The 12,136-nt window shown below is 40.0% G+C and overlaps 1 protein-coding gene across 2 annotated transcripts; it reads left to right on the top strand.

Moving 5' to 3' along the window:
* The first annotated feature begins 2,970 nt into the window (after nt 1-2,970).
* LOC102786480 (L-threonine 3-dehydrogenase, mitochondrial-like) lies at nt 2,971-11,272 on the top strand. Of its 2 annotated transcripts, none has more exons than XM_006795704.3 (10): nt 2,971-3,102; nt 5,503-5,664; nt 6,213-6,255; nt 8,101-8,171; nt 8,364-8,513; nt 8,587-8,759; nt 8,901-8,991; nt 9,336-9,428; nt 9,518-9,694; nt 9,785-11,272. In XM_006795704.3, exons 2-10 carry the CDS (start codon nt 5,511-5,513, stop codon nt 9,922-9,924), a joined length of 1,092 nt encoding a protein of 363 aa, XP_006795767.2. In that variant the 5' UTR covers nt 2,971-3,102; nt 5,503-5,510; the 3' UTR covers nt 9,925-11,272. The 2 variants fall into 2 exon arrangements, with proteins under 2 accessions (XP_006795767.2, XP_035765765.2); XM_035909872.2 differs by lacking the exon at nt 2,971-3,102 and adding an exon at nt 5,265-5,351.
* The last annotated feature ends 864 nt before the right edge of the window (nt 11,273-12,136 follow it).

The following is a 12,136-nucleotide window of genomic DNA, read 5'->3' as shown; positions in this document are numbered from 1 at the left end:
AGGCATGATTAAAGCGTGTGCACTACGGGAAAAATCTACAGTTTTGGTATTAAATGCTACATTAAATATAGTAGTTCTAGACAAACAAACAAAAATACTTTATTTATTTATATTAGGCGTCAGCGAGGTCAAGTATAGTGTGAGCCAAACCAGCTCTGTAAATATTGGTCTCCCTCTAGGAAACAGTGAAAAGCTCAAAGGGTAAAATTATCATTCTTTTGAAAATGTAAAACGAATTTTACATTTTAACTGTCCAAAAACTACCAAACTTTCTGCTTAATTTTTACTTTTCTTTTTCCGCTGCAAACCAAAATACTAAACTTGCTTAATTACTTTCTTCATTTTTAAGAATGAATTAGTTTCATGTGTTATTGTGCCATGTGTTATTTTGTATTCATGGTTTTGTAAGTACCAAAATGTTAAAATGAAAGATTGCAGTACATTAAATCTTGATATTTAGCCTATATAAAAGGTCCTTGTTGGTCCTTGTTGACAAAATAAGAGATACATGCAAATCTAAATTACAGATGATTTGTGGATACTTTAGAATAGTATGTGGCAAAAGTTCATTTCTATTCAGTTTTATTTATAGAGTGCCAAATCACAACAACAGTTGCCTCAAGACACTTTAAAAACGGGGGGGGGGAACAAATCTCAGATTTCTAATCAATTATGGGCAGTATGTTACCTAAATAACTTGTGTGTGCATAAAGATTAAATATGAGCATGTTACATGTATATTTTACAGATGTGTGTCTGGATTTGGGATTTTTCAAGGTCCAATCTTTCACGTTTACTAAGATATTGCAAACACATATCCATCAAACACCCACGCATTGTATCTACAATATCTGAAAACCAGCTACATAAACGATGAGGTTAATTTGCAAAGAGATCAGAGAAGAGATCTTTAGAAAAAACAAATCAAAGCTCCAGATCACATTGTTCAGGATATTGTCCAGATCTGTGACAAAAGCAAATCTATCTCTACCTTGGACAGTATTGTATTGTAGTGCTTTCAGTCCATATCATGTTCTGTTGCACTGATTATGACTTGAAAATCAGAAACCATAAACTCAGCACAGATTTGCTGAGGCCACAGAGCAAGAACGACACTGGCAATTTTTATAACCACCCGAGTCACCATTAAAAGAATGCAGGCTTAATACAGTTTGACTTCTCCTTTTAAAGCTTAATGCCATATCCATCTTTTATATACAGTCTATTCAGCACAAACTAGGCCGCCTACCCCAAAAAATACAAACAGAAGTACAGGCCAGGAGAAAAATGTACTGTCCCCTTACAGAATCTTCAAATTGATCAAAAAAGACTGATATTGTGACAAAAAGCTCTAAGGAATGTAGACTCATGTTCACGTACATCTAGGAGTGTATGTGTGCGCATGTGTCCACCGTTTGTTAGCGGTGGAAGACACAAATTAATCTCTCTGCATGCAACAGAGGATAAATCAATTGCACATAATTAGCAGGGGCAAGGTTATAACTGACACTAGGTTTCATCTTAATTACAGAAGTGGTTGCATGAACACGTCTCAACTTAATCACACCTGCCACTGTTCTCACCACAGCTTGATAATTTATTCTTATGGGAGCTTTTACTAATAATCATGTTTTAGTTTGTATAAAATTCATGTGGAGTTACATATGTTAGTAGGCAAGTGCAATGTTGGCCACTGATCTGATGAGTCACCAAAATTTATAACAAAGAAAATTCATATTTGTGGGACTGTTCATTTGTAATGCTAAATAGGATACAGAGTACCCTAAAAGCAAAACACACACACACACACACACACACACACACACACACACACACACACACACACAGAGAGATATACAAAAAAGCCAGCAAAAACATCTAAGGCAATCCACTCTCTTGACTTCCTCATGTATTGATGATGGTTTGAACGAAAAACGTCAAATTTGGATTCATTAGTCCAAAAAGACCAGTTTCCACTGATTTTCAGTGTAGTTCAGTCAGTCTGGCTTCTTGGCAGTCACTCTTCCACTGAGACTATTTCTGATAAGAAACTGCACGCCATGCTGCCAGGTTTTTGGCTAATAGCTCTATGGGAATTACCCAAAGTAGAAAAATACTATTTTATGTCTGGGAAATGGGAACAATGTGACCCACTAGTAACAAAGTGCCATAAAATTGGTTCTTTGCCAGTGTGTTGGTATGTAGACACCACACTCGTTAATTCCTTTAGTTGGGCAGCTTTTCTATACCTGATGATAGATCAGTGTTAGGCGGCTTAACAAACAAAAAAAAAGGTGTCCAAAGAAAACCTTAGACATTGGCTTTGACCTTCAGAGAACCTGGAGAACTGTTCCTCAAAACCACAAAATACTAGTAAGTCTGAGTCTTTGGAAGCAATATAATAAGTAGTGGCTCAAGTTTTTTGCACAGTATTGTATATTAAATTGATTAAATCAATAAATGAAATGTATTATTCAAATTTGTCAGTTTAATAATATTAGCACAAAAACTTTCTGGCAATTCCAACATAAGCCTGTCTTGCTGTTTTCTGCTTAGTTTTCTAAATGTTTTTATTTTAGTTTATTTGCTGTTGCTTTCCATATTAGTTTCAGACATTTTATATAATGTTAGGGTGTTCTTGAGGTATCATTGTTGTTGTTGTTGTTGTTCATCAATCCACCTTCTTCCGCTTAGCCGGGTCGCAGGGCAGCAGCCAACCTCTCTCTCCCCGGCCACCTCCTCCAGCTAGCCAGGGGGAACGCCCCTTCCCAGGCCAACCACGAGATATATATATGTATTAGATATGAGAGATTATTATTATTATTATTATTATTATTATTATTATTATTATTATTATTATTATTATTATTATTATTATTATTATTATCGCCAGCAGGCTTATGAGATTTTATTTTGAAAGTTACAGCCGGAAGTTTAGATTTTCCTAAGACTGGTTCTGTCTCGAGCCTCCCGTACTGTAAGCCAATCACAGAGCAGAATAAGCTTTGCCGTATATACGCGCGACTATTTCCATGTTTTGATCGCAAACAGCGGAGGGCTTCGGAGTCGTGTTCTGAACCTGCTTCTCCGGGTCGCATTAAAGTAAGGAGAACATGAGTTTAGCTTGTTTTCTATGCTTCCTGCACAGGAGCTTCAGTTGGCTACATTTTATGTCATCTGTAAAAGCTCGCATTACATTACGTTATTTTTACTGCACGTTTCACTTTTTAAGTTAACTGAATAAAATGGTCTGAATCTCAACATATGTATCTAGGTAAAGCTAGTTATCCTCGGTGGTTAGGATCCTGCTTGAGGGGACACATCCGTTAAACAAAGTATAAATTATACCCCAGATAAGACCGAAATAATTGGGCAGCTTTGGGAATCGATACAAAATTTCCCTTTATGCACTTTTATTGTGTCCAGTGGTACTAACAAAAGAAAAAAAACTCTTTAAACTTGTTTTTCTCGTTTTTCTGAAAAGCACTGATTCAGTTGTGCCGTTACTAGTTGTTTTACCTCGAATAAATAAATACGTTTATTTAACTAGTTTAACACACAAAGTATTTACTGCAAGGCTGCTAGACTCCATTGCTCTGAAAGGGTTTGTCCACATTAACCTGTGCTCCCCCATAAGCTTAATGGTGGTCTGGAATATAGATAAAGAGGTCTATATTTAGACCAAGTCAGCGGGAGGCTGTTAAGAAGCTAATCTGAGATGGGTGTTGGGGGTCGGGCAAGGCTTTCACATGTTAGGTTTATTTTGACAGTTTCAAGTTGATATATGCACAAAATGCCCCTTATAAACTCATCTTTCATAAAGTAGAGCAGGTAGAAAAGCATAACATGCCACAAAATGTCTGCATTTAGAAATTAGACAGCAGTAATTTGCCACTTTCCAGTGGTTGCAGTCAGTTCAAGTCAGACTGCAACTGTGCTCAATTCAGTTCAGTTTTAATTATAAAGTGCAAAATCAAAACAGTACTCACCTCAAGGTGCTTTATATTGTAAGGTAAAGACCCTACAATAATAGAGAAAACACCAACAATCATATGAACCTGTATAAGCAAGTACTCAGCGACAGTGGGAAAGAAAAACTGTCTTTAAACAGGAAGAAAAGAAACCTCCAGGATGGCGGTGTAGCCATTTGCTGCAAATGTTTGGGGGTGATCGGAAGGAGACGTGGCAAAATACTCGCTGTGGAAGAGAGCCGATGTTAAATAATAACTAATGATTGAATGCAGAGGGTTGTTATAAACATGCAGAGAGTGAAAAGAGGTGAGTGAAGAAGAAACAATCAGTGCATCATGGGAAACCCACCCTTAGCAGCCCTATTCCTATTGCAGTCTAAATAAGGTAGGATTCGGGGTCACCCCAACTATATACATTATAAAAAGGAGTTTTAGGTCTAATCTTATAAGTAGAGAGGATGTCTTTCTCCCAAATCCAAACTGGGAGCTAGTTCCACAGAAGAGGGCCCTGGAAGCTAAAGGCACTGCCTCCCATTTTACTTTTAGAAACTTTAGGAACCACAAGTAATCCAGCAGCCTGAGAGTGAAGTTCTCTATTGGGGCGATATGGTACTATGAGGTCTTCAGGATAAAATAGGACCTTATTAGTCAAGACGCTGAATGTGAGGAGAAGGATTTTAAATTTCCCTGTCAGTACTCTTGCATTTTGGATCAGCTGAAGGCTTTTCAAGGAGTTTTTAGGACGTCCTGATAATATTGAATTACAGTTGTCCAGCCTAGAAGTAGAAGAAGCAGTAAGGTATGAATGCATGGTCTACTTTTTCAGCATCACTCTGATACAGGATGTTTCTAATCTTAGAGATAGGCGGAAATTCGAGAAAGCAGTCCTACATATTTGTTTAATGTGCACATTGAAGGACATATCCTGGGCAAAAAAGACTCAAGACTCCTCACAGTGCTATGGGAGACCAAGGTAATGCCACCCAGATTTTATGGCCGAGTACAATAACCTCAGATTTATCTGGATTTAGAAGCAGGAAACTAGAGGTCAATCAGGTATTTATGTCTCTGAGACATTCCTGTAGTTTAACTATTTGCAGGAAAGTCACCTCCTCTCAGCAAACCTGTGCAAGTTTGCCATCAAAAATGGTCAAGTGGGAAACACCCTCAAATTCTGGCCAACCATTTAGTGACTACAAGTTCAAAACAGATGTGAAAAAATTCATTACAATTACGAGGCATCACCAACTTTTACATTTTGTTTTATTTAAGGAGCCCGCTGTCCTATTTTTACTCATGTGACTGAGCCATTAGCTTGCTCTGAGGAAGTAGCTTTGTCAAGCTAAGTGTTGGATGGTTTTTCAGATGAGCTGATTTAAGGTCAGTTTAACTAAGCTAACATTATCACAGGATGATGGTGTTAAGCCCGATAATATGTGTGTCCACAGTAATAATAATGTAACCCCACTTGGATATACTAAGGCTGTGAATGCACTGAGTGTTTTATGTTAATGTGTGCTTTTGTTAATAGGAGGTGTTATGATGCCGGTGGTTCAGTTGCTGAGAGCTGCATTGAAGCATGCTGGGAACAGGCCCCCACGCTGTGTTATGCAGACGACCTCTGCAGTACATGGCGTCAGAACACATGCTTCATCCTGCACTGATGGTGACAAACCCAAAGTCCTCATTACTGGTTAGTTTTTGTCTCATACCTCTTGTGTTACTTAAGCTCTGTAATGGGAAAATTCTAGTTAACCCTCACATTTAGATATACGTGGTTAGAACTTCACTGTATGATTTTTGTGTAACCTTTGCATGCTTAGATGAAGTATGTGTCTGTGTCAGTATGACCTCGTGAAATAAAAACAATGCTTAGCTAGGCCTAACAATGTTTCACTAAGTTATCTACTAAGTGTTTGGCTCAGAAGGATGAAGGTCAGGGCCAGCGCCAGGTGCAGGCCTGGGAAAAGATAGTGGGAGTCTTCTCTGTTCAGCAACAGCCCAGGGTGGACAAAAGACTGTTGTAACTGAAAGATACACAGAGTTTGACGATGTCGTAAGCTCATTACTATGAACCTGTGATGTTTTGATGTATGTATCCATTCTCCTGAGCGTAGTAATAAATAGTGTGACCACAGCTCTTTCTGTGTTTGACTTTATTTACAAAAATTCCACGACAGTTCTTAAAAGTGCTTAAACTGCTTGGTAATTTGCTTCTTTTTCTCTAATTTATCCTTGTAGGAGGACTTGGACAGCTGGGGGTGGGGCTTGCTAAGTCATTAAGGTAAGAAGCTTAAATAACCTCTGATCTCCGTTGTTTAGTTATTTCCATATGTCGAGTAGTTTTCTTTGCGTATACGTTAGGGTCCATATGACCAAAATCTCATATCCCCATATAAAACATCTATCGTCCCGATTACGATATAAATCACAAAAATGTAACATTTTCTGTAAATTCTGTGAATCTCGGGCAGCTCGTCTTGCGTGAAGTGTTTCCAGCTGCGCGTCATGTAGCTGGAGTCGAGTGTTTTAACCGATGCATGAAACGATACATTTTCAGACATAAATTGTAAAGGCCGCCGTTTTCTTTGTGAGTATTTATTACACAGCGTGCTGCGGGAAAAAGCCTGTTCTAACGTTTGAGTCTGAGGTTTATTTTTTAGCACCTGGGGGCTCTTTTTTAATTCTCATCCGTAAATAATCTGCTCTTTCACGTGATTCAGTTTATTTTGAAAAGTCTCAACAGGATCTTGAGCTTTATTGTGAAAGGTTTATGTGGAACATAAACAAGCGGACACACGATGCTGTTACCGTTGTTGTTGCTAACAACAACGCATAAAAACAGGCGCTTGTCCGTCGGTAGTGTGGTTATATTAAATATAAGAGAAAGAGAGAACTTTAAGAAATTAATATAGCCACTACAGTGACCATCAAAACATGAAAAAATGTTGCCGTAAACAGTTTGTTTTGCGCCACCACGAAACAAACGATAGGTTAAAAGTAAAATGAAACATAGACGTTTTTATATCGTCATCCGATATATATCGTTATATCGAACAGCCCTAGTATACGTGATACTGATACTGGGTTTTCAGACTGATACCAGTAAAAAATCTGTCAATATACACATACCAGTCACTGTATTAGTTGTGGCCACACCATTTTGTACATTCCTGCTCCAATCTGATCCCAGAAACGAAACAGGGTTGTACTTGGTTAGTATTTGTCTGGGAGACCGCCTGGGTATACCAGGTGGTTGAAGCTTGGTCGTGGCAGATGGCTTCCCCTCCCTGAGCCTGGTTCTGCTGGAGGATTCTTCCTGTTAAAAGTTAAAAGTTTTTCCTTCCTACTTTTGCCAAGTGCTTGCTTGTAAGGAGTCACCTAACTTCTGTAGCTATACTGTAGATTTTCTTGATGTGTAAAACAAACAGTGATCGATGCATCAGGTTGTATGACGAAGGACTTGCGCTAGCTTTTTCCCAGTAAAGGTTATAATGGTGATTTATGGGAACAGAGCTGCTGTTTTGGATGCTAAAAAAACTTTTTCTTTCACTCCACCTGAGCACACCGTCTCAGTAATGACTCCGCGTTTAGACAGACCCCGGCTCAACATTAAACTGTGACATTAAACCATCATCTTTACTGCTGCTGTTGTGTTATCAGTCTTTTTGTTGAAACACTGGAGGCTGTGTGAGCTTAATGTTGTCATACCTTTAATTCACACGCGCTCTCCTATTGCAGGTCTATTTTTGATCACAAATGTGGGTGAGCACTACAGGGTCACGCATTAGACAAAGCATCAAAGCAAGGAAATTGTTTTTTTTATAGTCGAGTTATTCAAATTACTCAATGAATCATTGCAGCCCTCTTTTAAACTGCTGTGAACTGTGGTGATACCAGTCCTAAATCCAGCAATTTTATTTAAAAGAAAAATTTGAAAAACTTCCAAAAGGTGATACCTGTGAGCCAAACCTATATGGGGTGTAATATGTGAGCTGTTGAAACAACTGTTAAAATGATATATAATGAAAGAGAGCTTAAAGACGTCATGCGATCATGTCATTTGTACCGCAGACCAGCTTTTTTAGTTGAGTTACCAAAACTGGCCGCTCTAATGTTTCTTTTTCAGGAGGAGATTTGGAAAATTCAATGTGATCCTGTCTGACATCCGGAAACCCCCCAACCATGTCTACAAAAACGGTGTGTGCATTGTTTTTACCTTCTCCACATATTCTACAAGTTAGTAAAAACCCTACAAAGGCCATGCGGTCTTTCTGTTTAGGAGCTCCATTCTTGCTCAGTGCAAATGCAAACCACATGTCCATAAAACTGCACTCCACTTTCCAAAGATGAGTGGGTCGACACACACAGTCTATTGTGTGTCCTGCACAGGTCCATTCATCTTCTCTGACATTCTGGACTATAAGAACCTCAGGGAGATTGTGGTCAACAATAATATCAGCTGGCTGGTTCACTACTCAGCTGTGCTGTCCGCTGTGGGGGAGCACAACGTGGCCCTGGCTAGAGAGGTCAACATCACAGGTAGACACCTCTGTAACGCGGGTACCATAGCATTAACATAGCAGACTTATGCACAGCCTCTCTTTCTCTCTAGGTTTCCATAACATATTAGATATAGCCACCGAACATGGTCTGCGTGTGTTTGTCCCCAGCACAATCGGTGCCTTCGGTCCATCCTCCCCTAAAGACCCCACTCCTGATCTGTGTGTGCAGAGGCCACGCACTATTTACGGTGTATCCAAGGTCCATGCGGAGCTGATGGGTGAGGTGAGACACACTCTGTAGAGACTTTGAAAACGCATACCCGTATTTCTTCTCCGCACTTACAGCTGTTGTAGCTCCAGTCCTCATTCTGACCTCTATTCATCTTATTTCTGGTGTTTTTGAGTCTTTTCCTCCCATTATCAGTACTACCACCAAAGGTATGGGCTGGATTTCCGCTGTCTCAGGTATCCAGGCATCATCTCGGCTGACTCCCGGCCAGGAGGAGGAACCACAGGTGACTAGACCTGAGATACAAATACCCAAAGGCCTTTCAGGAATAAGTGTTGGCCCTCAACAATCACATTTGCAATATGGTTAAAGTTTTGGTTCACTTCCTTTTTAAATGAACGGGTATAGAGGCTCAATGATAATTTTGATGGCAACTGACACATAACAGATGCATTTATGATATCACCATCATCACCTCCACCACTTATCTTGTATGTCTCTGGAAATACTAAAGGTGCAGGCTAACTGACAATGTAAGGAAGAGGGCGCACCATTTGGAAACGTTTGTTTTTTTTGCTCCGTGTCTTTGATGCAGTCTGATTCTGATGGTCTCTTTTCACTGTTTTCTAGACTACGCTGTCCAGATCTTTCATGCAGCTGTGAAGAGCGGTCAGTTTGAGTGCAACCTGCGCAGCGACACACGGCTGCCTATGATGTACATCGGTAAAGCAAACTTTGATGCGTTTTGTTTTGGCGGCACTGAAGCACTCCCGTTTCGCTCATCTCTTCCTCCGTCTACCTCTCCTACCCAGATGACTGTATCAGGGCCACTGTGGAATTCCTGGAGGCTCCAGACGACGCGCTCGTCAGCCGCACCTACAACATCAACGCCATGAGCTTCACGCCACAGGACCTCACCCGAGAGATCCAGAAAGTCCTGTCTGACTTCAAGGTTACCTATAATGTGGATCCTGTCAGGCAGGCGATCGGTGAGACTGCTGGGATACCAATGTCATAGTTTTATCCTTTCAGAGTGTTCACTGGCTACTATAATCTTCTTCTCTGCTACATCTTTTCAGCCGACGGCTGGCCAAAAGCACTGGAGGACAGCGCAGCGAGACAGGACTGGGGCTGGAAGCACGAGTACAACCTGCCGGAGCTGGTGCAGACCATGCTGACTCACATTACTCTGGGAAACAAGCTAGCGAGCGCCTTCTGAAACATTTGCAGCATTTTTGTAGCTTTATTTAAAAACTGAACGTGACAGTCTTAAGTAGCAAAATCGTAAAAAAAAATAATAATTTTTTAATCATCTAGGGCCTGCTCTTCGTATGTGGGTTGATGTTTTAGTTGGGAGAAATCCCTGGCACTTTAGCATGCTCCCACATCTTTTAGCCCTTGATAAGTTACCGATAGCCACAAATTCAACCCTCGACAGGATGGGTGCCCTGATCATTGCTTCAGTTAGAAGGGAGCGCATTGTTAGCACCGGTAATAAGTAATATTATGTGGGATTTCCTGCAATTGGCTGTAAAGAATTATGAATGAAATCAGCAAATGATCTGATATTTCCTCACAGGAGGATTCACAGGTACACGTTTTACTAGCGCCTCATCCATTTTGAATGTCATGTTATCTCAAAAGAGAAGTTCAACATGTCATTGGGTACTTGTGACTCTTCCCTGCAGAAACTCTTGTGAGGATGATTTCTTTTTTCAAACTCCCCTTCCAGATGACTTGGATCGTTCTAGCAGTGTACAGAGAACAGGCCACAGACCCAACAAAGACTTTGAAGATGATAGGCAGAAAGTCTAAAAAGGATGACTGAAATTGAGATTTCCACAATATGTTTGTTAAGAAGCAAAACAAAAGGCTTTCCTATTGAATCATTAACCTGATGCCTGTCTTTTCCTCTCTGTGAATCCGTCCAGCATTTGTGATTCGTTTTGCTGCTAGAGAGCGCTGGATGTTTTCACCAAAGCAAGACGCTGAACTTTTAAGAGTTATGGTCTCTTTCTGAGTGTACACAGTATGTATGTGCTGTCTCTAAGTGTGCTACGCTACGTTGCGGTGTGCCTTAAGCGGCACGTCTGCCACACTTGAAAACGACCTGGCTTTTAGTAAGAGCTTCACTCCCACTGTTTACTAGTGTGAACTGTGTCCTGAAGCAGTGGTGCAGATAACTGTGGAAATAGTGACCCTACACAGTACTGCTGCAGGGACTGCACAAGATGGGTAAACAGAAAAGGAAACCTAGCAGTGCTTGAGGCCTTAAATTATGTGCAGCAAAGGAAATTAGCTTATAGATGCTGCTTGATCTTTGCACTGGTGTGTTTTGGGCATTTTATTTATTTATTTATTTTGTGTTTGTGTGAATGTATGTATTTATTTATATGTTTTGGGGTGGACTGAATGGATTAACGCGTCAGCATTAGATAAGCAGGGCTCTTCTGTGTGGAGGTGTAAAAAGAAAGGACTGGATGTTCTGTTAATGTTTGTTTTTTATAAAGCTATTATTTCAGAATTATTGCTGTTTTTTTTTTTTTAAATAAATCCTTTAAAAAAAATTCTGACTTTTCTTTGTAACTACGCAACTATCATTCACTGAAGGCAAGCTAAGTTCAGCAGATTTTAAATTATAAAAAAAATCACATTCAGAAAAAATGAGCATCACAACATAATAAAATTTGTTGTGGTGCTCAGTTTTGAGATCCCTTCCCAGACGCCTTAACGCCCACTCACATCTTGGGCCATCTGACCTCAGGAATTCGCATGATAAGGTGGGGCCAGGTTTCACAATGAACTCACCCGAAACTCTGGCTGATTGGGACCCACACCCAGTTCCACACCTTGGCTCAGGCAATTAGAGGATCATCAAGGGGTCCTTTTGTCCCTCTGTGGGGGGACACTCCCACTAGGGTTATATCTGGGACTCTCCACCATTTGACCTTAGAACTGAAGAAGCTTCTTTGATGAGAGGTGAAACGTCTTCAAGTAACTTAAAGAAGTCCAGACGCTTTTCTTTGCAAGCTCCTTTGACAACATAATAAAAGGAAAAATAACCAAATGTATCTCTTAACACAACAACTAGAAATTGAGAGTAAAAGTCTTTTTAGGTGTTAGCATTAGGTGTCTGTGTTGCTAACTAAGCTTGCTAATGCTAGCTGACATCTTAACATTCCACCCAGTTATGGTCATGTCTGTCTGGAGAAAAGCAACCTTGCAGAAGCCAAAAAGCTATCCCTGGCTTCAAAATGTGGAGTCTAGAAACCAACCAGTGGCGTCACATTGGCTATGTCCATTTTTATATACAGTTCATGGTAACCATGTTGCTGTGGCTGTGAAACTTGCTTTTTACCCTTTAAAGCCTAAATCATGAGATAATTAGTAGAAAATTGTAATTTCTTTGAAATTTTATAACCAGAAGGTCT

Source organism: Neolamprologus brichardi, chromosome 23, assembly GCF_056152115.1.
Source record: "Neolamprologus brichardi isolate AB-2024 chromosome 23, ASM5615211v1, whole genome shotgun sequence".
NCBI lineage: Eukaryota > Metazoa > Chordata > Actinopteri > Cichliformes > Cichlidae > Neolamprologus > Neolamprologus brichardi.
The sequence above is the reverse complement of the archived record's forward strand: the minus strand, read 5'-3'. Positions and strand labels throughout refer to the sequence as shown.

Coding starts and splice junctions, on each gene's coding strand:
- LOC102786480 (XM_006795704.3), top strand. CDS start 5,511: ATGATGCCGGTGGTTCAGTTGCTGAGAGCTGCATTGAAGCATGCTGGG. Junction 8,172..8,363: donor CAACCATGTCTACAAAAACG/GTGTGTGCATTG, acceptor TGTCCTGCACAG/GTCCATTCATCTTCTCTGAC. Junction 9,429..9,517: donor GCTGCCTATGATGTACATCG/GTAAAGCAAACT, acceptor TCTCCTACCCAG/ATGACTGTATCAGGGCCACT.